The sequence below is a fragment of the Emys orbicularis genome, chromosome 9 (assembly GCF_028017835.1).
Source record: "Emys orbicularis isolate rEmyOrb1 chromosome 9, rEmyOrb1.hap1, whole genome shotgun sequence".
Lineage (NCBI taxonomy): Eukaryota > Metazoa > Chordata > Testudines > Emydidae > Emys > Emys orbicularis.
This window is the reverse complement of record NC_088691.1, coordinates 96049401-96076860: the sequence shown is the minus strand read 5'-3', so window position 1 is coordinate 96076860 and position 27460 is coordinate 96049401. Positions and strand designations below refer to the sequence as shown.

The window sequence follows — 27460 nt, the reverse complement described above, 5'->3', positions numbered from 1 at the left end:
GCAACCAAGTAGGCCTAATTTAGCCTTGACACCCTTCCTGTTTTCCCAGGGACCGAGTTACTGCCTGCTTCTCTGCAGACCCTCTATCTCTATGACTCAGAAGCTCAGCTTTTCAACTACATTCAATCTCTCTGTTTGAAAGTTCCTGCATTGAAACTCTAAGGGTGTCAAGTGGAGCTCTTGCACTCCCCTGCAATGGGGCCTGTCAACCCAATTCCACATTAGTGGAGGTAAACCTCCAAGGAATTATCAGCTCCACTGTCCATTTGAGAACTGTCCATCGGGATTGTCTACACTCAACCATTAACTTTTGGTTCCTAGAGAAGTAAGTTAACTATGGCTGATTTAACGTAGTTACTCTTTCGCCAGCAGCACAGTAACTTCAAAACCCACATGGTGTGTATATATATAAAAAATATTCATAAAATACAAATAATTCCTACATTCTTCACAACAGGCAATTTTAAAAGGCTCTTGCATATAAAAGTAATTTGAAATATCTTAAATTTAGAAAGCAAGCAACGGATATGAGCTAATTATCTACAGTGGCTATGTTCATGTGGAATTTGCTGATAATCACACTGTACATATCCAGTTACTAACTCCTCAGCAATCTTAATTTAAATTTCAACATCACGCACCAGCTATTTTTTAAACTTTTCATTACACTTTCAGCAGTGATTTAAGTAGAAAGACAAAGTGGAACAATGATCATGACATAGCATCATAGGACTGGAAGGGACCTTGAGAGTCATCTAGTCCAGTCCCCTGCACTCATGGCAGGACTAAGTAGGATATAGTGCAACAACAAAGGTCTAACCATAGGAACAGAATAAGTATACAGTAAAGCCAGAGTGACTGCTTCAGTAAACATTAACTGGAGGACAGGAAAGATTGAAAGAAACAGAAGAGAGGCTAAAGGAGGAAGACCAATGAAGAATGGTGCTCTTAAAGGGGAGCATACTTTCTTAGTGATACTAAATGCAATAACAAGGTCCTGAATAAATAAATAATAATTAAAAGTTATTGATCTTTGTATAAACCTTCCACTGAGAACAGTAGGAGATCTATTGTGGATTGAGGGAGTAGGGGGCCCTAAATTTATACCCTCAGCCCATCAGAGAAGGAATTCAGTTCTCTTCAATGACTGAGCATAACATTCCTACCTTAGATACAATGCTGGCTACTACCAGGGGGGGGGAAAAAAGGTAGTTTATTATCTTCTGTATCTTTCCAAACTTCTAGACACCTAAACTGACTACAGATTTGAGAACTAATTTTGTTTGGGGAGTCATGCTGCTTATATAGGAAACAAAAAACAAAATACAAAACAAAAAACGTATGGTAGGTAATAACTTAAGAAAAAAGGACATTTTAGTCTGACATTTCATACCTCTAACTACTGTGGTATAGCTTGGTGGAAACCCACCATTACCCAAAAAACTTCCCAAACAAACTTACTTTAAGTGCCAAAAGAAAAAGTGTCCTATCCTTTGATTGGTCAGTGCCTTCTTGAGTAAAAATCTCACCAGCAGATTATCCAAATATTGCTCATATTTCAGAACCTATTTATGGGTAAGAAGAAATGAGAATTTGGAACTGTAGCTTTCATTTTGCAAATATTTCCATGGATAATACACATCCAGACAACATACTATATAAAAAAAGAGCCACATTCTGGAAAAGGATTTTATAACTCAAGAATGTCTGGCCCTCATATTTTAGAGTTCGTAAATGTTAGCAGGAATTGTTCCAACCCTGCCTAACAGTACACACACTGGATAAGGTCCAAACTTACCACCTATCTGACATTTCCTTTATTGTTAACTTAACTGACACCAACCAAATTTTAGCCTCATTTTGCTAAGGTTTCTACAATTGCCTCTTCAGGGAACCTGCCCAGTCCATGCTACAGAAAGACAAATGGTCTGGCTGCCAATGTTAATCAGCAGTACAGCTCTGTATCTCCTTGCAGGGTCCTAACATCTCATATCCTATTTACAGAAAATAAACCAGGTTTGATCTTTCAAGGTTGCAACTACTGTATTTATTATCTATTCCCCAGAATCACTAGGGAATTACTGTTTGTCAAGATTTCTTCTCTTTCTTCTTGCTACATCAGATTTAAGAAGCAACAATTAAAAACAATTGTCAACAACAAATATACATAACCTCTAATTTAACAGAACAAGCTAGGGTACCTGTACTAGTTGGATTAAGTACTGAGACAGTTTGTCATCTGTCAAATACTTCTCCAGACACCGAACTGCGAATGCTCGCACCATTGGGTCAGGGTAATTACAGTCCAAAAGCTCCATTGCCTGTTCTGGCTTGATTGGAGGCCAGTCTTTTACCAAGCAGTACATCTATGTGGAACAAAAACAACAACCCAACATAATCCAGACATTTTAAGCAGTTGCATGGACAAAACAATAATTGTGAAATAGACGCATGTAAGACCAGCAATCATTTTCCTGTTTAAAAATTGAATTTACTCTTTGATCTCACAAATGACTAACTTGATGTAAACTACAACCTGCTAAACATTTTATCTACTATTAAAAAGGCTATAGTACGAATTACAACCTCAGTCATTCCATAGTCAGTAATGTCAACCCAGTGTAACTCACTGGTCAGCAATACATCAGGGATTGAACCAGGGACCTCTAGAGGGAAAAGCATAAGTCTCTTGAACTAAATAGCCTGGCTCTGGAGCCATTAGCTGTAACAGACCCATATCATCTGTGGATCAGGCACAGAGGGGGACAGAACACACACCAACCAATGGGTTGCACGAGCAGAACATATTCTAACTAACGATTGCTCACTTTCATGCAAGTTGAAGAAAATCACTTTTAAAAATCAAAATACTGTGTTTAAAATGATGTCTTTTAGCAGAGTTTCTTGAATGCAGTACATTACCTGGGCTACTTCATCTCTAGAGTTCCATTTAACAGACAAAAGTAGTTTTGGTAGAATTTCTGGGGTATTTACACAATAGTGTCTGTAAAAGAGAAAAAATGTAACTTGCATATACAAACTAGAGGTAAACAGTAAGTAGATTTACTTTGATCACAGCAGACTATGGTCCTCAATCCTGAAATATTATCTACCTTTATGCCTGTAGAGCCCCACTGAAATCAGCAGGGCTCTGCATGGCACAGGTATCTCTGTCCAGGCACGCAAGTTTGCAGAACTGAGGCACATAATGATTACTTCTATCACCAGCTTTCCTCCATAGACGTATAAAACTGTAATATATGCTTTCCTAAAATGCTAACCATAGCAAGGAACATAGTGAACAACAGGTCAGAATTCAAGTCAATTATGTGTTTTAGAGAATTCCAGAACCCCATCTTTATGATTCTTTATACCTGTGGCTCCAAAGGAAGTCCTTCTCTTGCTCAGTAATTTCAGACAGAGGGTCTCGAGTACAAATTGCACGGAGTTGCTCTTTGTCACTTTCTCTTAATTCATTATCTCTAGCTAGCCTGTTACTCTGTAAAAGAAAATGGTACATTATCCTTCCACACACTTTTTTCTGCTCTCATGCAAGCTACATATCTGATGTAAACAAAGTATTTTTATATAGTGTAGCATCATTTATACTCTATTATTAAAAATCTGTTGGTTGTTTCTTTCAATCTGAGTGCAGCTCTGTATTAGATTTTAAAAAAGATGAAATAGTGCTAGCTTTATAGTGTTTTGATTTTTGTAACTGCTTACCACCATGGGCAGGGATATCATTCCAAAGAAATTAGTTGGATGAAGGGACAATAGCAGTTGGCACACTACCATCAAATGAGATTCTAGCAAGAGCCTGATAAACCACAAGATGAAAGCGACAACCCCATCCCCATTTATCAAACTATTCAGGAAATCTGCTGCAAGGGGGCAGAGAAAAAGCCAAGACTGGAGAAGCAGAATGTGGGGGGGAAAATAGGTGAATATGAGGTCTGAGAGGAAATGTGGAACATGTCCAGGAAGCTTTGAAAATCAGAGGGAGAGTTTCAAATTGATTTCCAATGTGACTATAAAGCCAGTGTTCGTTAATGCTGAACAGATTCCCCAAAGGGATAGGGACACTCAAAGTAACCCCCTGGGGAGCTGGGTGGATCCTGCGATTGAGTTCATTTAGTGTCATTTCATGTGCTCAGAGCCTGTTACATAGATGCATTTTATAGATACAAAATAAAATAAACCACATGACTCCTTGGCCCCTTTTCTTTCTTTCTCCCATAATTTAGTAACTTTTAGTCTATGGTTGGTGTAAAACTTCTTCGTTTTACATCATGATGCCAGGGTAATGGAGCTTCTGATATTTTGTGTGTGGAATGGTTTGCAGGGTAAAAAGACAGAATTCCTAAGGGGTTTCAGTGATGTAGAGCTTTGGTATGCTCTTTAGCATAAGCCACAATTCACAGAGCATAGTGAAATTTTTCATCTTAAACTTGTTTCCACCAAAAACCACAGATTTTTCTGTGTTAAATTTGCTGAATTGTTTCAGATGAAAAAAACATCCAAAAAATTAAAAATAATATGTTTTATGATGACATTTTAAAAATAAAAGATTTTGGATTGATTGATTTTTGGATTCAAAACAACTGATTAAATAAACCTCAAGTTTAACAGAAAAAAAAAAAGCCACATTTTTTATTTTATTTTGAACTTTGTCTAAAAAAAGTTTTGGGTCAACTCAGAACAAAATTTCTCCCAATTTTTTTGGTACAACCAGCAAACTGAAAAATCAGTTATTCATCCAGCTCTATTTCTAAGTGCTATCATTTTTGCCATTTATTTGTCAGAAGCTGAAATGCTCCAGAAACATCTAATTTTATTCAGCTGCACACATCTTTAAATATGAATTCACATTTTGAGATCTTCAGGATGCATAGTTATAAAATATGGCAAAAAGAAAAGTGAAGAGGTAAGCCTCTTTGCCATGTGAAACGTGCATTAAAAACTAAATTTTGTCTGAAGTTCCCATTTTGTTGACAGAAACCTTCTTTCAGATCTAGATTACTGGGTAACATCATTGTGGAACTACCTAGAACAGGGGTTGGCAACCTTTCAGAAGTGGTGTGCCGAGTCTTCATTTATTCACTCTAATTTAAGGTTTCGCGTGCCAGTAATACATTTTAACGTTTTTAGAAGGTCTCTGTCTATAAGTCTATAATATATAACTAAACTATTGTTGTATGTAAAGTAAATAAGGTTTTTAAAGTGTTTAAGAAGCTTAATTTAAAATTAAATTAAAATGCAGAGCCCCATGGACCGGTGGCCAGGACCCGGACAGTGAGTGCCACTGAAAATCAGCTCGTGTGCCGCCTTCGGCACGCGTGCCATAGGTTGCCTACCCCTGACCTAGAACATCTTGGTAAGAAGATTTTTCTGTAAGTGTGGCTGGTTCTCATTTGAGAAACAAGACAAACTAGAATCACCCAGAGACAGACAGACATATTGTTTTGTCTTTTAAAGAGTATTATGACTTAAAATGTACATAAAATATTTTAACGCAGAAGGAGCTGACAGATTATAGCCTACTGCTACCTACTGCCTTTTAAAAAAAGGTACATAATAGATACTTAAGACTGGAAGTACTATGCTTTGCCTTCAGTTTTAGTTATGTCATTTTTTTGTTTACTGTATTATTATAGTTACTCACACAAAGCATGGATCACGGTGTTATATGGGGACATTTAAAAATGGCTTAAATTAAGTTATGAGCATTTCCAAAGGGAATGAACATACCACACTCCCTTGCAGCACATATCTACTGAAAATCCCTCCTTGACTTGTTCCCCACCCATCTCTCACCTGATTAGTAATCCAGCCACTCTAGCCTGTTCACTTTAATGCGTGCAGCTTCTGAAGCAAGTGAATTGGAGTCAGATATGGGAAGAGGCAAATTCTTTAGAACTACCACCAGTGGAAATGTTTTTTTAAAAGAACATGTAATAGATAAAGCACAATAATGTCTATTCCAAATGTCTCAGAGACATCAAAAACTGGGATATATACTTGATGTTATGGCAAGAGATGCTATAAAAAAAAAAAAAAAGCCTAAAACAAGAGAGAATTATGGGAGGTAAATTAGTGGATAAAGGATTCATGCCAGGAGTGGGGAAGCTATATATTCCATCCTATAAAAAAAGTCACACATTTATGTACTATTTATAAAATAGGATTAAAAACTTTTTAAAAGCATGTATTTATCTATCTTCCGGTAGAGGCTCATCACAAGTAGAACAAAGCCAAATTAAAAATAAGGAAATAGAACTAGCATACGTGCTACTGTCTAGAGTTAAAGCATCATCAACTAAAAGACAAACCACACTTCTGAAATTCCTTTTATAGCTGCAGCTGTTATAAACAATGAAGATTATTGTAACTTAAAGTGATTACAGAAAAATGATTTTTCAGTTTGTTTCTTTAGTTCACTCTTTTTCCTATACAAGTTATTCAGTTTTCCTTCTTGTTTGTGTGGGTATTTGTTGAAAAGCAACCAGGCAGGGAAAAAAGAAAATGGTAAAAAGGAAATTTGTTTACATACTATACACACTGGTAAGTGGATTTAGGGGATCAAGGGTAGCACTGGAAACTCATTTTTCAAAACTGACTAGATTTCAAGTTGACAGTTCCCCCTGTAAATTCAATGTAGCATAAAAGTTTCAGAAAGTGACTAGGAATCAGGAAGCTCAGTTCAAATCTAGATTTGCTTTTAATTCACTATAAATTTGGAAAAATCCCTACATTTTCTTGACCTTCACTTAATACCACTGTAAAATAAGATTATTTAAAACTATTTGCACATGTTGGATCATAAGACAAAATGTACCTGTATATTAGGTCAGAAAGTTCATGGTTTAGGTCAAGCCCAGTGGGAAAATGCATTTATCCTGTTGAGGTCAACATCAAAAACTTGAAATTCTATGAAGTGTGGGACAGTAAAGTAGATAATATATACATTTAATATTTGAGAAAGCTTCTAAAATATTTGAAGTAACAATGGATCTATAAATGCTCCATTATAACAGTATCTATGCCTGATCTTAAATATTTCTACTAATTTATTGGTTAAAAGTGCAATGGGGGGGGGGGTGTGAAAACATTTCAAAATTAAACAAAAAAACATGTCTATTGTTTTGTATGTTAACAGAAGATGTTTTATAGACCACCACTATGGTAACTTGGCCTGGTGATTTCCACAGCATTTGGGACTAACTTGTTTAAAATTTTTGACAAGTGTATTGGTAATTGGTAAACTCTAAGCCTGTGTCGGATCTTGACTGTGTAGCATGCATTGTCTTGTCCAAAGTTTTCTTTTCAAGTTACTTGGCATTATTACTCTACTATTATACAGCCATAAACACACGCGGTACTTTACAGAATACCCAGCTCCTGCCCCAAAGAGCTTACAAGATAAAAACAGGTAAGACAACATAAGGAACAACAGGTATGATGTGGAGATATCAATAGTGATGAGACAAATTTAGGAAGATTTTATGAAAAATGTTTTAAAGAGGGATTAGAAGGAGCAGCAAGAGGATACTTGGCAGACACAAAGTAGGAGATTATTAGAGTTTTAGTAGGTAGCAGTGTGGGGGGAAAAAAAAACACAAAAAGAGAAAAAGGAGAGAGTATGAGTAGCACGATGCATTACTGGATTGACATGTAAATGGATGCTAATACACCTTTCTCCACCTCTAACTGCTATGATCTCGCTCCTGAGTATTATAGGGATGAGCAAGCTGGTTCAATAGGAAATAAACACCCACCTAACCTTGAAAAACAAACCCTGAATATTTCTGAAGTTCAAAAAGTATCACATCATCTTTGTTGTGCCTTTAAAAACTATCAGAATTTATACCTCTCTGCATTTTCTAGTTTCAGCTAAGGATAGAAGAAACAGTACTGAGGTGGCTATATTTGAGCCTTAAAGAAACCAGAAAGCCTCTAGAAAACTAAAAAGCATCTGTTCTTTCAAGATTTACACTCAATCAAGAAGATACAAATATGCATCAGATATGCACCCCCCAACTTCTAGATTCTCACATGACCATCCTGCAACTCTGCCTCATTCCTACTTTAAAGCAACTTCTGCAGCGGAGGCGAATTGGACTAGTAATTAATGAGCAGATTTGTGTCCATCTGTGATTATCAGAGGACCCCCACTACTAATCTGTCCTATAGGTGGGAGAAAACTACAGCATTCTGAAAGCATAACTCTCACCTAGTGCATACTATTACTTTCACGTTGAAGAAAGAGAAATGGGGACATTCAGGAGAGTGCTTTGTAATTTTTAAAGGTACCACAGTCATGGGCTCAAAGAAAGAACCTAGACAGGTTTCAGCTACTGTAGAGATGAACATTTTAGAAACCACTAAGGCCTGGTCTACACTACGACTTTAATTCGGATTTAGCTGCTTTAAATCGAATTAACGCTGGACCCGTCCACACAACGAAGCCATTTAATTCGAATTAAAGAGCCCTTTAATTCGATTTCTGTACTCCTCCTCGACGAGCGGAGTAGCGTCAAAATCGGTATTGTCAATCCGAATAAAGGTTAGTGTGGCCGCAATTCGATGTTATTGGCCTCCAGGAGCTATCCCACAGTGCACCATTGTGACCGCTCTGGACAGCAATCTGAACTCGGATGCGCTGGCCAGGTGGACAGGAAAAGCCCCGGGAACATTTGAATTTCATTTCCTGTTTGCACAGCGTGGAGAACACAGGTGACCACAGAGAGCTCATCAGCACAGGTAACCATGCAGGCTGATAATCGAAAAAGAGCACCAGCATGGACCGTACAGGAGGTACTGGATTTGATCGCTATATGGGGAGAGGATTCAGTGCTAGCAGAACTTCGTTCGAAAAGACGAAATGCCAAAACTTTTGAAAAAATTTCCAAGGGCATGATGGAGAAAGGCCACAATAGGGACTCAGATCAGTGCCGCGTGAAAGTCAAGGAGCTCAGACAAGCCTATCAAAAAGCAAAGGAGGCAAACGGTCGCTCCGGGTCAGAGCCGGACATGCCGCTTCTACGCCGAGCTAAATGCATTTCTAGGGGGGGCCGCCACCACTACCCCACCTCTGACTGTGGATTCCGAGATGGGGATAATCTCATCAGGTACACCTGATGATTCCACGGAAGGGGAAGAGGAGGAGGAGGAGGACGAGCTGGCAGAGAGCACCCAGCTCTCCGTTCTCCCCAACAGCCAGGATCTGTTTCTCACCCTGACTGAAGTACCCTCCCAAGCCAGTACCCAAGACCATGACCCCATGGAAGGGACCTCAGGTGAGTTTACCTTTTAAAATATAAAACATGGTTTAAAAGCAAGCATTTTTAATGATTAATTTGCCCTGAGCACTTGGGATGCATTCGCAGCCAGTACAGCTACTGGAAAAGTCTGTTAACATGTCTGGGGATGGAGCGGAAATCCTCCAGGGACATCTCCATGAAGCTCTCCTGGAGGTACTCCAAAAGCCTTGCCACAAGGTTTCTGGGCAGTGCAGCCTTATTCCGTCCTCCATGGTAGGACACTTGACCACGCCATGCTAGTAGCAAGTAATCTGGTATCATTGCATGACAAAGCCCGGCAGCGTATGGTCCCGGTGTTTGCTGGCATTCAAGCAACATCCGTTCTTTATCTTGCTGTGTAATCCTCAGGAGAGTGATATCGCTTAGGGTAACCTGGTTGAAATACGGGAATTTAATTAAGGGAACAGAGGTGGCCGTTCCTACTGGGCTGTTTGCCTGTGGCTGAAAAGAAATCCTTCCCTGCATTTAGCCAAATGCAAAGGGGGGAGGGAGGATTGGCCCAGAGCTTTTCGCGTTTTGCTAGCAGGGATCTTCCCTGATACCAGCCACGCGGTGGGGGGAGGGATAAAGCACTCATCCCAGAGAATTCATGGCGGGTTGGGGGGGGGGTGTTAGTTTGGTTCCTGCAGGGATCTTCCCTGATACCAGCCACGCGGTGGGGGGAGGGATAAAGCACTCATCCCAGAGAATTGGATGGTGGGGGGGGTGTTAACCTTCAGCAGCAGAAAACAAGCTAACAGGAAAACTGCAGCACAACGGGCTTTGCTTGGTATGTGGGAAAGCAGGGCGCAGAAGCCTAAAGACAGTGGCTTACCATGGCAGCATGCAAGCTGAATTCTGTTGCCCGGACCTGCGTCTGTGATCTCTAGCAGCAAAGCCACAGGCACTCAATATTAAGAGGCAAAATGCGACCTTGCACAGAAATCACATGTGCTATGTAATGTGAATAGTATTTGTCACCGTGAAAGAGTATAAGCATTGTTCTGAAAAATGTATCTTTTAAAAAAATTCTCTCCTTTTTTCACTCCCTCCAGCAGCTGCAAATGTTTCAAGCCTCCCTCCTCCTTCCCGAAGGCTATCCCAGATAAGGCGTCGGAAAAAGAAGACGCGAGACGAGATGTTTGCAGAAATCATGCAATCCACCAGGAGTGAAAGAGCTCATCTGAATGAGTGGAAGGACACGGTTTGCAAGTATAGGAAAGAAGCCAGTGAACGTGAGGACAGGAGGGACCAACGTGAGGACATGAGGGACCAACGTGAGGAGGGGAGAGATGCTCGAGGTGAGAGGTGGCGTCAGGAAGATCAGAGGAGGCAGGATGCAACGCTGGGGCTGCTGCGTGAGCAAACAGACATGCTCCGGCGTCTGGTGGAGCTTCAGGAACGGCTGCTGGAGAACAGAGTGCCGCTACAGCCCCTGTATAACCCCCCTACCTCCTCACCATGTTCCATAGCCTCCTCACCCAGACGTGTAAGAACACGGGGGGGAGGCTCCGTACACCCTCCCATTCCACCCCAGTGGACAGCCCAAGCAAAAGGCTGCCATTTTTTTAGTGGGCTTTTCCTTCCCGCTGATCCTCCTCCCAAACCCCACTCAGGTTCTCTCCCTCTTTTTATAATCAATTAATAAAGAATAAATGATTTTTAAACAATAGTGACTTTATTTCCTTTGAAAGCAAGCTGGGGGAAGGGGGAGGGTGGGTTCCTTACAGAGAATGAGTCAATAAAGGGCGCGGGTTTTCATGAAGGATAAACAAACAGAAATTTCACACTGTAGCCTGGCCAGTCATGAAACTGGTTTTCAAAGCTTCCCTAATGCGCAGCGCTTCCTGGTGTGCTCTTCTAATCGCCCTGGTGTCTGGCTGCGCGTAATCAGCAGCCAGGCGATTTGCCTCAGCCTCCCACCCTGCCATAAAGGTCTCCCCCTTGCTCTCACAGAGATTGTGGAGCACACAGCAAGCAGTAATAACAATGGGGATATTGGTTTGGCTGAGGTCTGAGCGAGTCAGTAAGGATCGCCAGCGACCTTTTAAACGGCCAAATGCACATTCTACCACCATTCTGCACTTGCTCAGCCTGTAGTTGAACAACTCCTGACTCCTGTCCAGGCTGCCTGTGTATGGCTTCATGAGCCATGGCATTAAGGGGTAGGCTGGGTCCCCAAGAATAACAATTGGCATTTCAACATCCCCAACGGTTATTTTCTGGTCCGGAAAGTAAGTCCCTTGCTGCAGCCGTTTAAACAGATTGTGTTCCTGAAGACGCGAGCGTCATGAACCCTTCCCGGCCAGCCCACATGGATGTTGGTGAAACGTCCCTTGTGATCCACAAGTGCTTGCAGCACCATTGAAAAGTACCCCTTGCGGTTTATGTAGTGGGTACCCTGGTGCTCCGGTGCCAAGATAGGAATATGGGTTCCATCTATCGCCCCACCACAGTTAGGGAATCCCATTGCAGCAAAGCCATCCACTATGACCTGCACATTTCCCAGAGTCACTACCTTTCATAGCAGCACCTCCGTGATTGCTTTGGCTACTTGCATCACAGCAGCCCCCACAGTAGATTTGCCCACTCCAAATTGATTACCGACTGACCGGTAGCTGTCTGGCGTTGCAAGCTTCCACAGGGCTATCGCCACTCGCTTCTCAACTGTGAGGGCTGCTCTCATCTTGGTATTCTGGCGCTTCAGGGCAGGGGAAAGCAAGTCACAAAGTTCCATGAAAGTGCCCTTACGCATGCGAAAGTTTCTCAGCCACTGGGAATCGTCCCACACCTGCAACACTATGCGGTCCCACCAGTCTGTGCTTGTTTCCCGGGCCCAGAATCGGCGTTCCAAGCCTATAACCTGGCCCATTAACATCATAATCTCCAAAGCACCGGGGCCCGCGGTCTGAGAGAATTCACGGTCCATGTCCATGTCCTCATCACGCTTGTCGCTGCGCTGCAGTCGCCGCCTCCTCCTCCTCACCTCTTTTTTCTGGTCCTGGGTAAGCATAAACTCCACGAGAACGCGCAAGGTGTTTACAATGTTCATGACTGCGTTCTGGAGCTGAGCGGGATCCATGCTTGCTGCGGTATGGAGTCTGCAGAGTTCACTCAGGAAAAAAGGCGCGAAATGGTTGTCTGCCGTTGCTTTCAGGGAGGGAGGGGGAGGCTGTACCCAGAACCACCTGCGACAATGTTTTTTGCACCATCATGCACTGGGGTCTCAACCCAGAATTCCAAGGGGGGTGGAGACTGCGGGAACTATGGGATAGCTATGGGAAAGCTACCCACAATGCAATGCTCTGGAAATCGATGCTAGTACGGTAGCTTGGACGCACACCACCGAATTAATGTGCCTAGTGTGGCCGAATACATTCGAATTTATAAAATCGGTTTCCTAAATTCGAATTATATAAATTCGGATTAATCCCGTAGTGTAGACATACCCTAATTTACAAACCCTCACTATAGTCACTACTGATCTCTCCCTTGCCAATCCTAAGGACCATACGCATTCTCTTCAGTCTTTGCTACCTTTAATACTGTTGACCACCCAGCTCTCAAAACTATCTTCATCTTATGTGGACTTACAGCCCTTTCTTTTCTGGTTCTTCACCTGCATGTAATCTCCTTCAGTGTTGCCTTTGATTTATCATCGCACTTCTTCAACTTTGTTGCAGTTTTTCAGAGTCTGCCTCACCCCCCCTTCTCTTTTCCTTGTACAACCTCATACATAAGGCTGATCTCTTATCACCTCTATGCCAGTGACTCTCAGATCTACCCCTCATCTATCAAGGATTGCATCTCTTCCTATTTCTTCAGTATCTTCTTCTGCTTCCTCAATCCTAGGCTGTCAAACATGTAAACTTTGACTTTTCTTCTTCACCCTTTCTTCCCCAGTTTCAGACAACTCCACTATCCCTTGGGTACTCAAGCTCACAACTGTGGTATTCTTTTAAAGTTGTCCCTTTCCTTCTCCTTTCACATGCAGGCCCTTATCAAACCTTGTCACATCTCTTCCTATGTTACCACCAAAATCTGTCTCTTGTTCCCACTGCTATGCCTTTTGGTTCATAAAGTAACATCAATCAGGTTACCCTAATTTTTTGTCAGCTTTGTCCCTCTTTCCCTTTCCCGTTCCTCTTTCTGATCACAATTTAAAAACAGGAAGCTCTTCAAGGAAGGGACTGTGTCTTTATTTCTTTGTATACTTATTTCTTTCATGTAAGTTACAACAGTGATGATGATAGCCAATATTGTATAGTTAGGCAACTAAATTCACATTTAGGCACCTAATAAAATGAACTGACTCAGAGGTACTGAGCACCCACTGCTCCAATCAGATTCAAACTTCTCAACCTCTCTGAAAATCAGGCCACTCAGGGTTAGATCATGCCTAGCACTAACATGGCCGCACAAAGGAATTGGGGTGGGGTGGGAGGCTTCCTACCCACTCTGTGAGGCCACAATAGGGCTACAAGCCAAGCTGGGATGCATATATGCTGTCTCACATAAAGGGGTATCATAACTTACTCCTCCTCCAGAGAAGAAAAGGAGGCATTGTGGCTCTTAGAGGAAATATTGAGGCCTGGTCTACACTGGGGGGAGGGGAATCGATCTAAGTTACGCAACTTCAGCTATGTATAACGTAGCTGAAGTCGACGTACTTAGATCGACTTACTGTGGTGTCTTCACTACGGTGAGTCGACTGCTGCTGCTCCCCCGTCGACTCTGCCTGCGCCTCTCGCTGAGCTGGAGTACAGGAGTCGACGGGAGAGCGCTCGGGGATCGATTTATCGCGTCTAGACTAGACGCGATAAATCGATCCCCGCTGGATCGATCGCTGCCCGCCGATCCAGCCGGTAGTGAAGACATACCCTCAGCTTCAGTGACACCTGATCAGAGTGGAATGATTTAAATCAAGGCAATTTAAATAATCAATTTTAATCAACTTTTCCATTTGTACTTCAACTATTTTCTAAAGAAAGGTGCATTCTCATTGGTTGATATAACCATTAAAACATGCTGATTTACAACTAAATAGAACTAGATTTGGTACATTATAACAGTTTTATTTAAGCAATTATATAGCTTAATATTTTCAGATTCTGATTAATTGTACATGTTTAGCATGTTAGAAAATGGTGAATGATATATTGCCTATTTACTAGCTAATTAATTTTTGCTCATGATTTGTGTCAAGCTGCATTAGGATAGCAACTAGAATTTAATTAAACAGCATATACAATTTATTTTTATTAAACAAAACAAGCTCTTAGTACAGTACATGACCTACTGTGCCATATTCCTAAAGCTTGATCTCAAAAGTTAAATTTTTTCCCCATTTTCATTCTTCATAAAAAAGCAGCTTTTTTGGTAGAGGCTCATGGATTCAGCATATTTATTTCTCATTTAAAATGTTTTAAGAGATTATAAGAAGTTTAGGATTTAACATATTTTGTATTACATTCAGATTTCATTTTAAAGAGTTATTTTTAAAAAACAATTTAAATAAAATAAAAAAATATCTGATTTAAATAAAAATGTTTTAGTTTTTCCAAAAGAAATCACTGATTTCTATTCACCCTGAACCTGATGCTCCCACGGGCACTGTGCCTATATTACCCTTTCCCCTCTTATTCAAGACTGCGTCTTAAAGACAATTTATTCCTTATTTATGTGCAAAATATGACACCCAAGTCTGAATTGTGTGTGCTTGTTTTAAAGAAGGTGAAGCGCACATAACTCTAGGCACCTACGTTTGAAACTTTGGCCAGTAATGGTAACAGAAGGAGACTGCAATATCTAGACAACACAGAGCCCTACTTATCATTCACCACACATGGCCATGCCACTACCACTAGGGCGGCCCAGTGCTTGGATAAGATCAGCTCAAAGACAAAGAACAGCTGGCTGAAGCTGAACCCAACCAAGACCGAGGTTGCGCTCCTGGGCAGGGGAAAGCATTTTGAAGAGTTTGCAGACACAGTGCAGTCCATACTGACCAACATTTTCCAATTAATTTCAGGGAGGTTTGTGGAGGCAGCCAGGCCAAATTTGACTGAGTGGCATTGTGACGTGGCTCTTGGGGTGGCAGTGCCACTCATGTTTGGCCCAGCCAGAACAAAACGGATGTACAAAATAAAAACAGTCTGAATGGTTTGGAAAAGCACTTAGCGTCAGTCTTCTAAGGTTATACCATATACTCATGGCCCCATGGGATTCTGAAGTAAACTGGACCTAAACTACCATTTTTAGGTTTCAGTGCCAACAGTCTTTTGACATGAATGAGTTTACATATAAGAGCTATTGTTTCAGGAAGAAAACATTGAATTGGTTTTCATTCACATTTTTGAGGTTTTCTACTTAATCATCAGGGCTAGAAATATAATTTAATAAAAAAAAGGAAGCTCAGCATTTGAAGCAATAGATAGATTTGGTGGTAAATTTCAAGGCCACCGAATCGCAGAATGCATGGGGCTCAGCTCAAGACACTGTATCTCTGACTGCTAATAAAGTTAACTTTTGGCAGTTTGGTAGAACATAGAACTTAGAGATCAGCATTGCCAAAGAAGTTACGAGCATATTACAGACTATAAAAGAAAGGTTTTTCAAAGATAAAACCTATATACAACAGACAAGAAATTGTGGGAGGGAGGGAGGGGAGAGAGGGAAAAATTAAAAGAAATAGTGCCACTGATGGAGAATCTAACCCTATTAAGTTAATTTTGCAAAAAATGTAACGTTCAGACATCTAGACAAATTGTTTATATAAGCTGGGAAAAGTCCAGAACGGTTTGCACAGTAAGACACAGTTATATCCTTAAAAGATTTTGGTTGATCAGTGAAGCATCAAGATGTTTTACTGCAAGAGACAGAACCTGTTGACCATTTTTTATCTGGTGTTTATCAAAAAAAATTTGGCTTCATGTATTTTGATATAAAATATATTTCCCCCCCACAAATAAAGCACTTCAAAATGTGCAAATATTTTAAAGTTTTAGTATCTAATCCTGGAAAATAAATTCCCCTTACCAGCCCCGCATGGCTGTAGTTAAACCCTAGTTCTCGAGATATAGTCCAATTGGCATGTTCTTCAATCACTGTCATGTCTGGAAACTTTACAGGGCTGCTAAACCAATCAAATTCCAGCTCTAAACATGGAGTTTCCTGAGGAAAAAAGAATTTTCATGATTGTTCTGAAACAAATTATAAATTAGAAATCACTATAATCTGAACAAGTAGATGTGTGTTACTAAGGCTGAAATTAGAATATAAGCATCAATTTACCTTATTTGGATTTGACCCAGTAACGCCAATAGGATTTAGCAGATCTTCCAGCCCATGAGGCACAGGCCACAGATTCAAAGCCATTTTCCCAGACACAAGAGTGTCTGTATAATCAAACATGTTTATATTTCCCCAAGCCAATGGGCAGTGTTCCTTAAAAAGATCAAATGATCATTAATAAATGAGAGTGAAGAGTGATCAAGTTATAGTACAATATTGGATTTCAAGGAATAAAGGGAGGAGGAAAAAGATTTTTTGAAAAACTGAACTATGGAATCACACAATTATAAAGTAGATCAAAACACTATTTGTATTGTAGTGCATTGACACTATGAGAAACCAGAAATAATATAATTTATCAAAATGAAAGCCAGCATAGTTAACAGCCACTATTTTTCCTACATTTTTGACTTGCTTGTTTGTTATATCTTGATTTCTAAGTTTTCTAACCAAGAAAACAACACCACCATATGCGCATGAAAGTCATGTGCATGCACGCTGAATCAGATATTTCTCAATACTTTTTTCAGGCAATCTTGTTTGGATGTCAGCTGGATTAAGGAAAATAGTGTAGTAGAACCTTGCTATTAAGAATAAATAATGTATTACCGTAATTAATCAATTTTTTAAGTTAGCAAAAAGAGCAAAGCAAACAATTAAAAGGCAAGAATTACATCGCAAGTTGTACTCTGTTCATTTTGACAAATCTAGTTTTAATTATTTGTGATAATACTTAATTTACACAATATATTACAGAACATATAAGATTTGTCATGAGACATCATTACAGCACTATGTCTCTGCTATTAAATCCTTACTGTCAAATGTGGAGAGACAGTGTGTGTGAAAGTATGGAGGTTAGCAGAGAGCAAATTATGACAGCTGTAGCATATTTTCCCTGTGAGACTTCAAACCTCTGTCTTGTCAGCTGCTGTGACAATCATTTCAAAGAACACAATCTAAACAGTTACAGCTGCCTACCAGGATTTTTTCCTCAAGTAAGTCTTTCAAGGATTTTAAACTGCACAAAAATGCGAAGTCTTATATACTCACAAACTAACATAAAAAACGGATAGTACATCAGAACACATCCACACACACACACACACACACACACACACACACTTAAGACCAAAGTTTTTGAGCCTGGATGCTTAAAGTTAGGATCCAAAACCCACATTTTAGGCACCCCAGTAAAGCTTGCTGATTTTTTTCAAATTGTTTAGCAACCCCAACTCCCATTTAAGTCAAAAGGAGATACAAATGCTCAGCACCTTCTCACACACCTGTATTTTTTGGGCACCTAAGAATGGCTTGAGGAACCTAACTTTAGGCACCCACGTTTGAAAATTTTGGCCTAACCCTTTCTGTTCAACCATACAGACCACAATTAGTGCTGCATGGATAATATACAACAAATATATCAGGTAACAAAAAAATTAATTTGTAGTCAAAGTTAAGAGAAGTTTCTATACATCTTGGGTGATATTTTAATCAAATAAAAATTCAAGAAAATAAAAGATTTTGGTAAGACCAACTTCTATTGAAGTGTTGGCCAACTGTTCTTCCCAAACTTGGCTGCCTGGAGTTTTATCTTACAACACATTAGAACTATTAAAATTATTAAATATTTTACCTCCTTAGCACCCTTTCTGCCCTTAACAGAGCAGATGGAAAGGCAAAGCCGAGCAGCACGTGGGAGATCAGGAATGTACATGTCATATGACAGCCATTCATTCCATCTGTGGGATTTTAAAAGTAAAATAAAAACCAGGTTAAAACAGATAAAACTCAGTACACTTTAGTTAGTAAATAGGCACAAAATGATATGGAAAAATCAGAGTTTGTTCCTCCTCCAAGGATATTAAATATATATTTCTACTCTAGAAGAGCATCATCATCAAAATGGCACTTTCTGATTGAGCAGATCAGCCTCCTGCATGTATTCAGTCACGTCTACTGCTTTTAGTCACCAAAGTCCTTATTGCTTTTTACTCTGGTTAGCCCTGCAGAACCAATGTCGCTCCGAGAAAGTGAGCTGGATTTTATTCCTTCTTGAGCAGCTCTTCAATAGAATTGTTTACCAAATTTAATCAACACTCGCGCAGACTCCCTAACTGTAATTGTCAACGTAGTCCTAGTCTGAAGACATGGGCTTGCATGGTTGTTATTGAGGATTTAATTTGGCCTGCAAAATCTTTAACTATTCATGAAGATGCATACAAAGTAAAGAAGTTGGCTTGACTCTCAGAGCCCAGTTTGAGTTACAAGAGCTAGTTAGAAACACATATTTTCAACTACTTGTAAACTCAGTATTGGGATCATTCGGAAACAAACAATGCCATATTTATAGTTACATTACAATATAGAGCCATGCATTTTTAAGCACTTTAGTAGGCTTAAGTCGAGCAAAAAAATTTAAGCACGTCAGAACAGGATATAACTAATATGTAAGGCTGCGGGTTTGTCATGGAAGTCACGGGATTCCGTGACTTTCTGTGACCTCCGTGACTTCTGCAGCGGACGGTGCGCCTGGCTCAGGGGCAGCTCAGGCAGCCCGTGCTGCTGCTGGGGCAGTCTTGGACCCCCGCACCCCCGCCAGCAGCAGAGTTTGGGTGTGGGAGGGGGCAGGCGGCTGGGGCACAGGACGGGGTGAGGCGGGCTCTGGGCGGTGCTTACCTGGGGGGGCCCTTCAGGAGCAGCGACGTCCCCCTTCCTCAGCTGCTAGGCGGAGGCGTGGCCAGGCAGCTCTGCATACTGCCTCCGTCCAGAGCGCTGGCTTTGCAGCTCCCATTGGCCAGGAACCACGGCCCATAGGAGCTGGGACGGTGCCTGGCCACCCTTCTGCCTAGCAGCTGAGCGAGGGGGGTGTCGCCGCTTCCAAGGAGCCCCCCCAGGTAAACGCCGCCCAGAGCCTGCCTCACCCCTTCCCATGCCTCAACCCCCTGCCCCCTTCCACACCCAAACTCTGCTGTTGCTGGGGGTGGGGGGGAGGCGTGGAGCCAGGTAGGGAGCCTGCCGGCCCTGCCAACCCCCCCGCCCCAACACTAGCAGGGGTCCCAGCCTGTGCGCCACCACCTACGCCCCCCCAGCACCAGCAGGGGTCCTGGGCTGCCCCCCCCCCAGCAGCCAGGCTGCCCTCCCCCAGCATCCGCAGGGCCCCCAGGCAGCGCTTACCCCCCTACCCCTCCCCACAAGTTTTATGCACTGGTATTTTTAGTAAAAGTCATGGACAGGTCACGGGGCATGAATTTTTGTTTACTGCCCATGACTTATCTGTGACTTTTACTGAAAATACCCATGACTAAAATGTAGTCTTACTAATATGTAAATAGACGCTCTCTGAAGAAATCCCCCTCCCCTTCCAAGATGTAGAGGAAGTACTGTCACAGACAAATGGAAGAAAAAAAAATTCAATTCTGAGGATATAAATCCTAAGAGGAAGTAAATGAATGAAAAACTGTCATACACCACTGGTCAGTTTTACATTTAGTAAAAACCAGTGTCTCATCACTCTTCTCCCTGATGTACACTTCCTTTTCCCGGGTATGATAAAATATTGTTTTTTTTTTTTTAAGGTTAAGTTTCGCTACAAATTTGGTATTTGTATTTACTAAATGCCAACGATCTACAGCAGTGGTTTTCAACCTGTGGTCTGCAGATCCTTGGGAGTCTGCAGACGACGTCTAAGATTTCCAAAGGGGTCAGCCTCTCTATTTGAAATTTTTTAATGGTTCGCAAATGAAAAAAGGTTGAATATCACTCATCTACAGCAATACTTCCTGTACAACAGTGTAATAAGAAAGAATAATTTCCTAGCTAGCTAATGGATACTTTCCAAATATTTGCATAGCTATATTAATTATGATTCTGTTGAGACTGCACAGGAAACAATTAACAACACTGGAGAAGAATACTTGAATTTAGTACAGGATGTCTGTTAGCCAATGAAAGTCAGAGAAGCTTGAAGAACAGTGAGTGCAACCAATTACTGCGCTGTAACTAATAAAATAAGGCTGTAAAGATTGTTATAATTACAAATGGTTTCTTCAAATGCTCCATTTTACAGAGCAGCAGGATTGAAATTTTACAGTCTTCTATAAGTGACAGTAGGGATTTTCATCTCAGTAGCTCCCTAGCATTACATACTCTGCACATGAAGGCAATTTTTGGAGTTCCATCACCTTTTAACCTCCATATAAATAATAAACAGGCACAGACTCTGCTCTCTGCTACAAACACTAATTCTGGGGTTACTCCACTGAAGTTAATGGAGTTACTTCAGATTTACACTTGGGTGTCAAAGAGCAGAATTTGGCTCTACAGAACTACCAAGTATTATCATTATTATTATTGTTGTTATAGACTTCTTAAAACATGTTGAATATATCAACTTATATGTTTGGCTATTACCCTACCAAAGCAAAGATGCATAATTATATTTTCTTTGTTGGGTTGCCAAGTTAGATTTCCTCTGTTCGAAGAGGGCACCAGCTTTTAAAAATTGACTATGCTCATGGAAGAACTGAAAAGCTAAACACAAAATGCTAAAAAGGAGCATTTTAAAAGCGAACATTAAGTTCTTAAAAGTTGCAAGTGTATCAATAGTGCTCCCTTAGCTCTACATAGACCTTACTCTTTGGATTTCTGCTTAAAAGGAGACTGATATTATTTAAGAACATAAGAATGGCCATACTGGGTCAGACTAAAGGTCCATCTAGCCCTGTATCCTGTCTTCCAACAGTGGCCAATGCCAGATGCCCCAGAGGGAATGAACAGAACAGGTAATCATCAAGTGATCCATCCTGTCGCCCATTCCCAGCTTCTGGGAAATAGTGCTAGGGACACCATCCCTGCCCATCCTGGCTAATAGCCATTGATGGACCTATCCTCCATGAATTTATCTAGTTCTTTTTTGAACCCTGTTATAGTCTTGGCCTTCACAACATCCTCTGGCAAGGAGTTCCACAGCTTGACTGTGTGTTGTGTGAAAAAATACTTCCTTGTGTTTGTTTTAAACCTGCTGCCTATTAATTTCATTTGGTGGCCCCTAGTTCTTGTGTTACCTGTATTATCGTAGCACCTAGGAGTCTTAAGTCATGGATCAGAAACCCACTGTGCTAAGTGCTGTACAAACAGAACAAAAGGACAGTTCCTTCCACAAACAGCTTGTAATCTAAGTATAAAACAAGAGACAAAACAGATGGATACAGATAGATGGGGGAATATAAGGACACGAGACAACAATGGTCAGAATGACAGGCTGTGGCCTCTGTGCACCAGTGGCCTAGTTTTTGTTCAGTTTTTTGGAGCCATCACAGAAAAGGAGAGAGTTTGAAGGAGGATATTGATGTAGCTTTGCAACTATTTACTCGGAACTCCTCTAATGTGTGAGGGGCAGCATGGGAGAAAGCACAAAGGTGTTTGAAAACTTAACAATTAGAGGATGGATGCTGTCATCATTGACCAATTGGAGGCAAGAGTCAATATCTTGGTAATGAATGAGAGATGATAGGTAGCGCAGGCTGCAAGGGGCTCTGAAAGTGAAGACGAGTAACAGGTTTGATGCAAGACAGAAGGGGAAGTCAGTGGAGGGCCATAAAGAAAGGGGTGACATGGTTAAAGCGACAGGCTAGGAAAATGATTTTTGCAGCAGCATTCTGAACGGTAAGACTGAATTAACCAAGGCCAGAGAAAAGGATATTGCAGTATTTGAGATATGCATTGATGAAAGGTTGGACAAGAGTTTTAGTTGTGTGAATGGATGGGAAAGGTTATATCTTGGAGTTGTCATACAGAAAGACTCAACAAGACTTTGATCTAGCTTGGATGTGAGGATCTAGAGAGAGGTCCAAGTCAAAGATGACACCAGATTATGAGTATGAGCAACAGGCAGGCAAGTGGGGTTGTCCACAGGAAAAAGAAAGGAGGCAGCTGGGAGGCCTTGAAGGGGAAGATAAAGAGCTCTCTTGTAGCCATGTTGCACCTGAGCTGACAGCAAGACAGCCAAAAAGAGATTTCAGAGAGATACGCTAAGATATTAGTTCGGACAGAAGGAGACTGGAGTAGAGAGGTAGATCTGTGAGTTGGCCCCATAGAGTTGAATTTGTGTTTGTGGGGGAGATTACCCAGAGAAAGAGGTGCAGAGGGAGAAGAGAAGGGGACCAGGGACAGAGCCCTGCAGAATCCCCCCCCCCCCAAATTGGGAGATGGCATGATGAAGATCCTCCAAAGGACACGGTGAAGGAGCAATGAGAGAGTTAGGAGGAGAACTAGGGGAGGGAGAAAACAGTTATGGAAGCTAAGGGAGGATAAGATTTCAAGAAGAAGGGAATGGTCAACTATCAGGTCAACGAGGATGAGGATAGAGTACTAGTTCTGAGATATGGCTAAGAAGAGACCATTGGCAAGAGCAGTTTCAGTTGAGAGCAAGAGACAGAAGCTGGACTGGAGAGGGTCTAAGATGGAACTAGAAGGGAGGAACTCCAGACAGCAATTGTAAACAATGTGTTCAATAACCTTAGAAATAAAAGGGAAAAAAGGGAGATAAGGTGGTAGTTGAGATGTAATTAAGTTGGAGAAGTAGAGTTGTTTAGCTAGGAAGATGGCAGAACTTACAGAGGAAAGAACAAATCTGTAGTGGAGGAAGGTCAGCCTGGTCACAGAATTTCTGCCAGAGATGCTCCATGGTATGAGAGCAGGAACAGAGGAAGCAGCTATTGAGAGTGATCCAGGACTGGGGGGATGGTACGGCAGACCTTGCAATGTGAGAGAGGGGCAAAAGAGTAAGGATAGAGGAGAGGAGAAACAGAGAATCAACCACCATAATAGTAGAAGAGAAGGCTGAAAGCAGACAAGTTGTTAGCATTGGATTGGAAATAAGAATGTCAAAATGGCCATATCGGGACATACCAAGGGTCCAGCTAGGCCAGTATTCTGTCTTACGACAGTAGCTGGTGCCAGATGCTTCAGCAGGAGTGAACAGAACAGGGCAATTATTGAGTGATCCATCCCCTGCCATCCAGTCCCAGCTCCTGGAAGCCAGAGGCTTAGGGACACCCAGAGCATGGGATTGCATCCCTGATCATCTTGGCTAATAGCCACTGATGGACCTATCCTCTATGAACTTATCTAATTCTTTTTTTAACCTAGTTTGGCCTTCATAACATCTTCTGGCAACGAGTTCCAAAGGCTGACCGTGCGTTGTATGAAGAAGTGCTTCCTTTTCTTTGTTTTAAACTTGCTGCCTTTTAATTTCATCCTGTGACCCCTGGTTCTTGTGTTACATGAAGGGACAAATAACACACCCTTATTAATTTCCTCCACACCATTCATGATTTTATAGACTTCTATCCTATCCCCACTCAGTTGTCTCTTTTTCCAAGCTGAACAGTCCCAGTCCTTCTCTCTCTCCTCACATGGAAGCTGTTTCATACCCCTAATCATTTTTGTTGCCCTTCTCTGTACCTTTTCCATTTCTAATATATCTTTTTTTGAGATGGGGCAACCAAAACTGAATGCAGTATTCAAAGTGTGGTCATATCATGGCTTTATATAGTGGCATTATGATATTTTCTGACTTATTATCTAACCCTTTCCTAATGGTTCCTAACATTGTTAGCTTTTTTGACTGCAGTTGCACATTAAGCAGATACTTGCAGAGAACTATCCACAATCTCTTTCTTGAGTGATAACTAATTTAGACCCCATCAGTTTGTATGTAGAGTTGAATTTCATCTGCCATTTTGCTGCCCAGTTACCCAGTTTTGTAATTCTTCAAAGTCTGCTTTGGACCTAGCTATCTTGAGTAATTTTGTATCGTCTGCAAACTTTTCCACTTCACTATTTACCCCTTTTCCAGATAATTTATGAATATGTTGAACAGCACTGGTCCCAGTATAAGCTCTTGAGGGACACCACTATTTACCTCTCTCCATTGTGAAAACTGACTCTTTGTTTTCTATCTTTTTACCAGTTACTGATCCATGAGAGAACCTTCCTTCTTATCCCATGACTGTTTACTTTGCTTAAGAGCCTTTGGTGAGGGACCTTGTCAAAGGCTTTCTGAAAGTCCAAGTACACTATATGCACTGGATCACCCTTGCCCAGATGCTTGTTGACCCCCTCAAAAGAATTCCAATAGATTCTTTCCATTCAAAATATGGAAAGGTCAAGTGACAGGGGGAGTGTGCCAATAACACTGCTCTACAGCCAAAATGCTTCTGAAATAAACCTAGTCAAACTTTACTAATTCTGGGTCACTGAGAACGAAAATGATGCTTAAAATTGTTGATTGGCTCTAGTTTTCGAGATATGCTATTGGGTCAGTATATACGACCCTTGACTTGGGAATGGCGGCGGATAAGTGAGTTATAAAGGGAAAGGATCTCAATTTAAACCAGAAATGACTAAAATACATCTTTGACTGGATCTATGAATAAATCTATGACTGGGTTTGGACAGTACTTGCTTTTTAGGCAAAACAATGAATGATGCAATCTGAAGCTGGTATTGCGTCATACATGATATGAATTGCATCATGTTATTCCTAGAAGTCATGGATGGATGCAATCATAACGAAGCTTACATCACTCTGCTGAACAAATTGCCCTATATCAGCTCTAGAAATCACACAGTGTCGTGCTCTTATTTGTCAGTGTTTGATTTTGCAAAGGGACACATTTCTGTTTAGCCAAAGTGAGCAGAGATGCCTCGTACTTGTGTGAACAGTGCAGATAACTTCTGCTATGTTTGTGGTGAAGTGACTTTTGCATCCCAAAAGCGCAGTATAACCACTATGGTTAAGAAAACCTATCACCTTTATTTTGGCTGCAAAATTGGAGATCAGGACAAGAGGTGGGCCCCACACATATGCTGCAACACTTGTGCAACAAATCTTTGCTAGTGGTTGAACAGGAAAAGGAAATCTATGCCTTTTGCAGTGCCAATGATTTGGAGAGAGCCAACAGATCATACCAGCAATTGTTACTTCTGCATGGTGCCTCCAGTTGGGAAAGGTGTGTCAAAGAAGAAAAAGTGGACTGTGCATTATCCAAACATTCCATCAGCTATACGCCCAGTACCCCACGGAGAAGGACTGCCGGTTCCTGATGCACCAGAATCATTCTCACTTGAGTCAGACGAGGAAGAGGATGAAACTTCTGGTCCTGAACCATCAATGTCACAGGACCCACATTTTCTCCCATCCTCCTCCTCTGAGCCACACCTCATAACACAAGGTGAACTGAATGACCTTGTCAGGGATTTGGAACTACCCAAGAGTAAGGCAGAGCTGTTGGGCTCCAGACTACAGCAGTGGAATCTCCTGGCAGGTGATGTTAGGGTTTCCATGTTCCGTGACCGTCAAAAGGATCTTGTCCCATTCTTCTTCATGGAAGGTGATCTTGTAGCCTGCAACAACATCGATGGTGTGATGGCAGCCCTCACCATTGTTCACGATCCAGATGAGTGGCGACTGTTCATTGATTCATCGAAGACGAGTCTTAAAGCTGTTTTATTGCATAATGGCAATGTTTTGCCATCAATTCCAGTTGGTCATTCAGTCCATATGAAGGAAACCTATGACAACATGAAACAACTTTTGAGGTGCATAAACTATGACCAACATCAGTGGCAGCTTTGTGGCGATTTGAAGGTTGTTGCTCTCTTGCTTGGTCTGCAGACTGGATACACAAAGTACTGCTGTTTTCTCTGTGAATGGGATAGTCGTGCAAGAGATTCCCACTACATCAAGAAAGATTGGCCACTCCGACAGTCATTGGACCGTGGGAGGAAAAGTGTTCAGCATCCACCACTTGTTGAATCAAGGAAGATTTTGTTACCACCCTTACACATTAAGCTGGGTCTGATGAAGAACTTTGTTAAGGCCATTGACAAAACACAAGCAGCTTTCAAGTACCTCCGTGGTAAATTTCCAAGGTTAAGTGAAGCTAAGATAAAGGAAGGTGTCTTTGTTGGTCCTCAGATTCGTGAACTTCTTTGAGATGATGCATTTGACCATGCACTGTGTGGCAAGGAAAAGACGGCATGGAAAGCCTTCCAGTTAGTGGCAATCAATTTTCTCGGAAACAACAAGGCAGACAACTACAGGTTGTTGGTGGAAAACCTCCTCAAAAGCATACAAAAGCCTTGGTTGCAACATGTCACTAAAGATACATTTTTTGCACTCTCATGTAGATTTTTTTCCACCGAACTGCGGAGCAGTGAGCGATGAGCACAGCGAGCGATTTCACCAGGACATTGCAACAATGGAGAAACGCTATCAGGGCAAATGGAGCCCATCAATGCTTGCAGACTATTGCTGGACAGTGACAAGAGATGCTCCATTTAATGAATACAAGAGACAAGCCAAGAAGCGCCGAATAGACACTGAATAGGACTAAACTATGTACATAATAGTTTTTTGCCTTTTGTTTCATAATAAATTTTATTTATATAACCCTTTTGCTGATTTTTAAAGTGTTACATAAACAGGACAGGTGAAATATTATCATGTAAAGCAACCATAAACACATGAAAAGACCTAGGTTTACAATTTATGATTAAAACTCTACTATCTACACAATATACATAGACATAAAATGTAAAAACTTAAATATCTTAGAAACAGTAGCCAATCAGTTGTTTTAATTGTCATATTTGAATTCAGCACATCAAAATACATAATAAATAGCACATTTTATTTCTGAAGCAGACGACTTCTCAAAAATTGTAGACCAGTGTAAGCGATACTGAAAAAGACCAAGTGATAGTCTGAGAGGGGGAACTCAGCAACGGAGAGATCAGAGAGAACAGCGCTTGGTGAATTTCCACATCAACAGCTCTTTTGGTGAATGGGAGAGTTG

At 41.2% G+C, this 27460-nt stretch overlaps 1 protein-coding gene across 1 annotated transcript in view; it reads right to left on the bottom strand.

The window, feature by feature from the left end:
* The window catches only part of PIK3CA (phosphatidylinositol-4,5-bisphosphate 3-kinase catalytic subunit alpha), a 46985-nt gene that overhangs the window by 6395 nt on the left and 13130 nt on the right, over nt 1-27460 (bottom strand). The window contains exons 6-12 of the mRNA XM_065410550.1: nt 18232-18337; nt 16596-16748; nt 16341-16475; nt 3375-3499; nt 2923-3004; nt 2202-2366; nt 1462-1565 (exon numbers count right to left, since the gene is read on the bottom strand). Coding sequence (XP_065266622.1) covers nt 1462-1565; nt 2202-2366; nt 2923-3004; nt 3375-3499; nt 16341-16475; nt 16596-16748; nt 18232-18337 — 870 coding nt within the window. The remainder of the gene's footprint in view (nt 1-1461; nt 1566-2201; nt 2367-2922; nt 3005-3374; nt 3500-16340; nt 16476-16595; nt 16749-18231; nt 18338-27460) is intronic.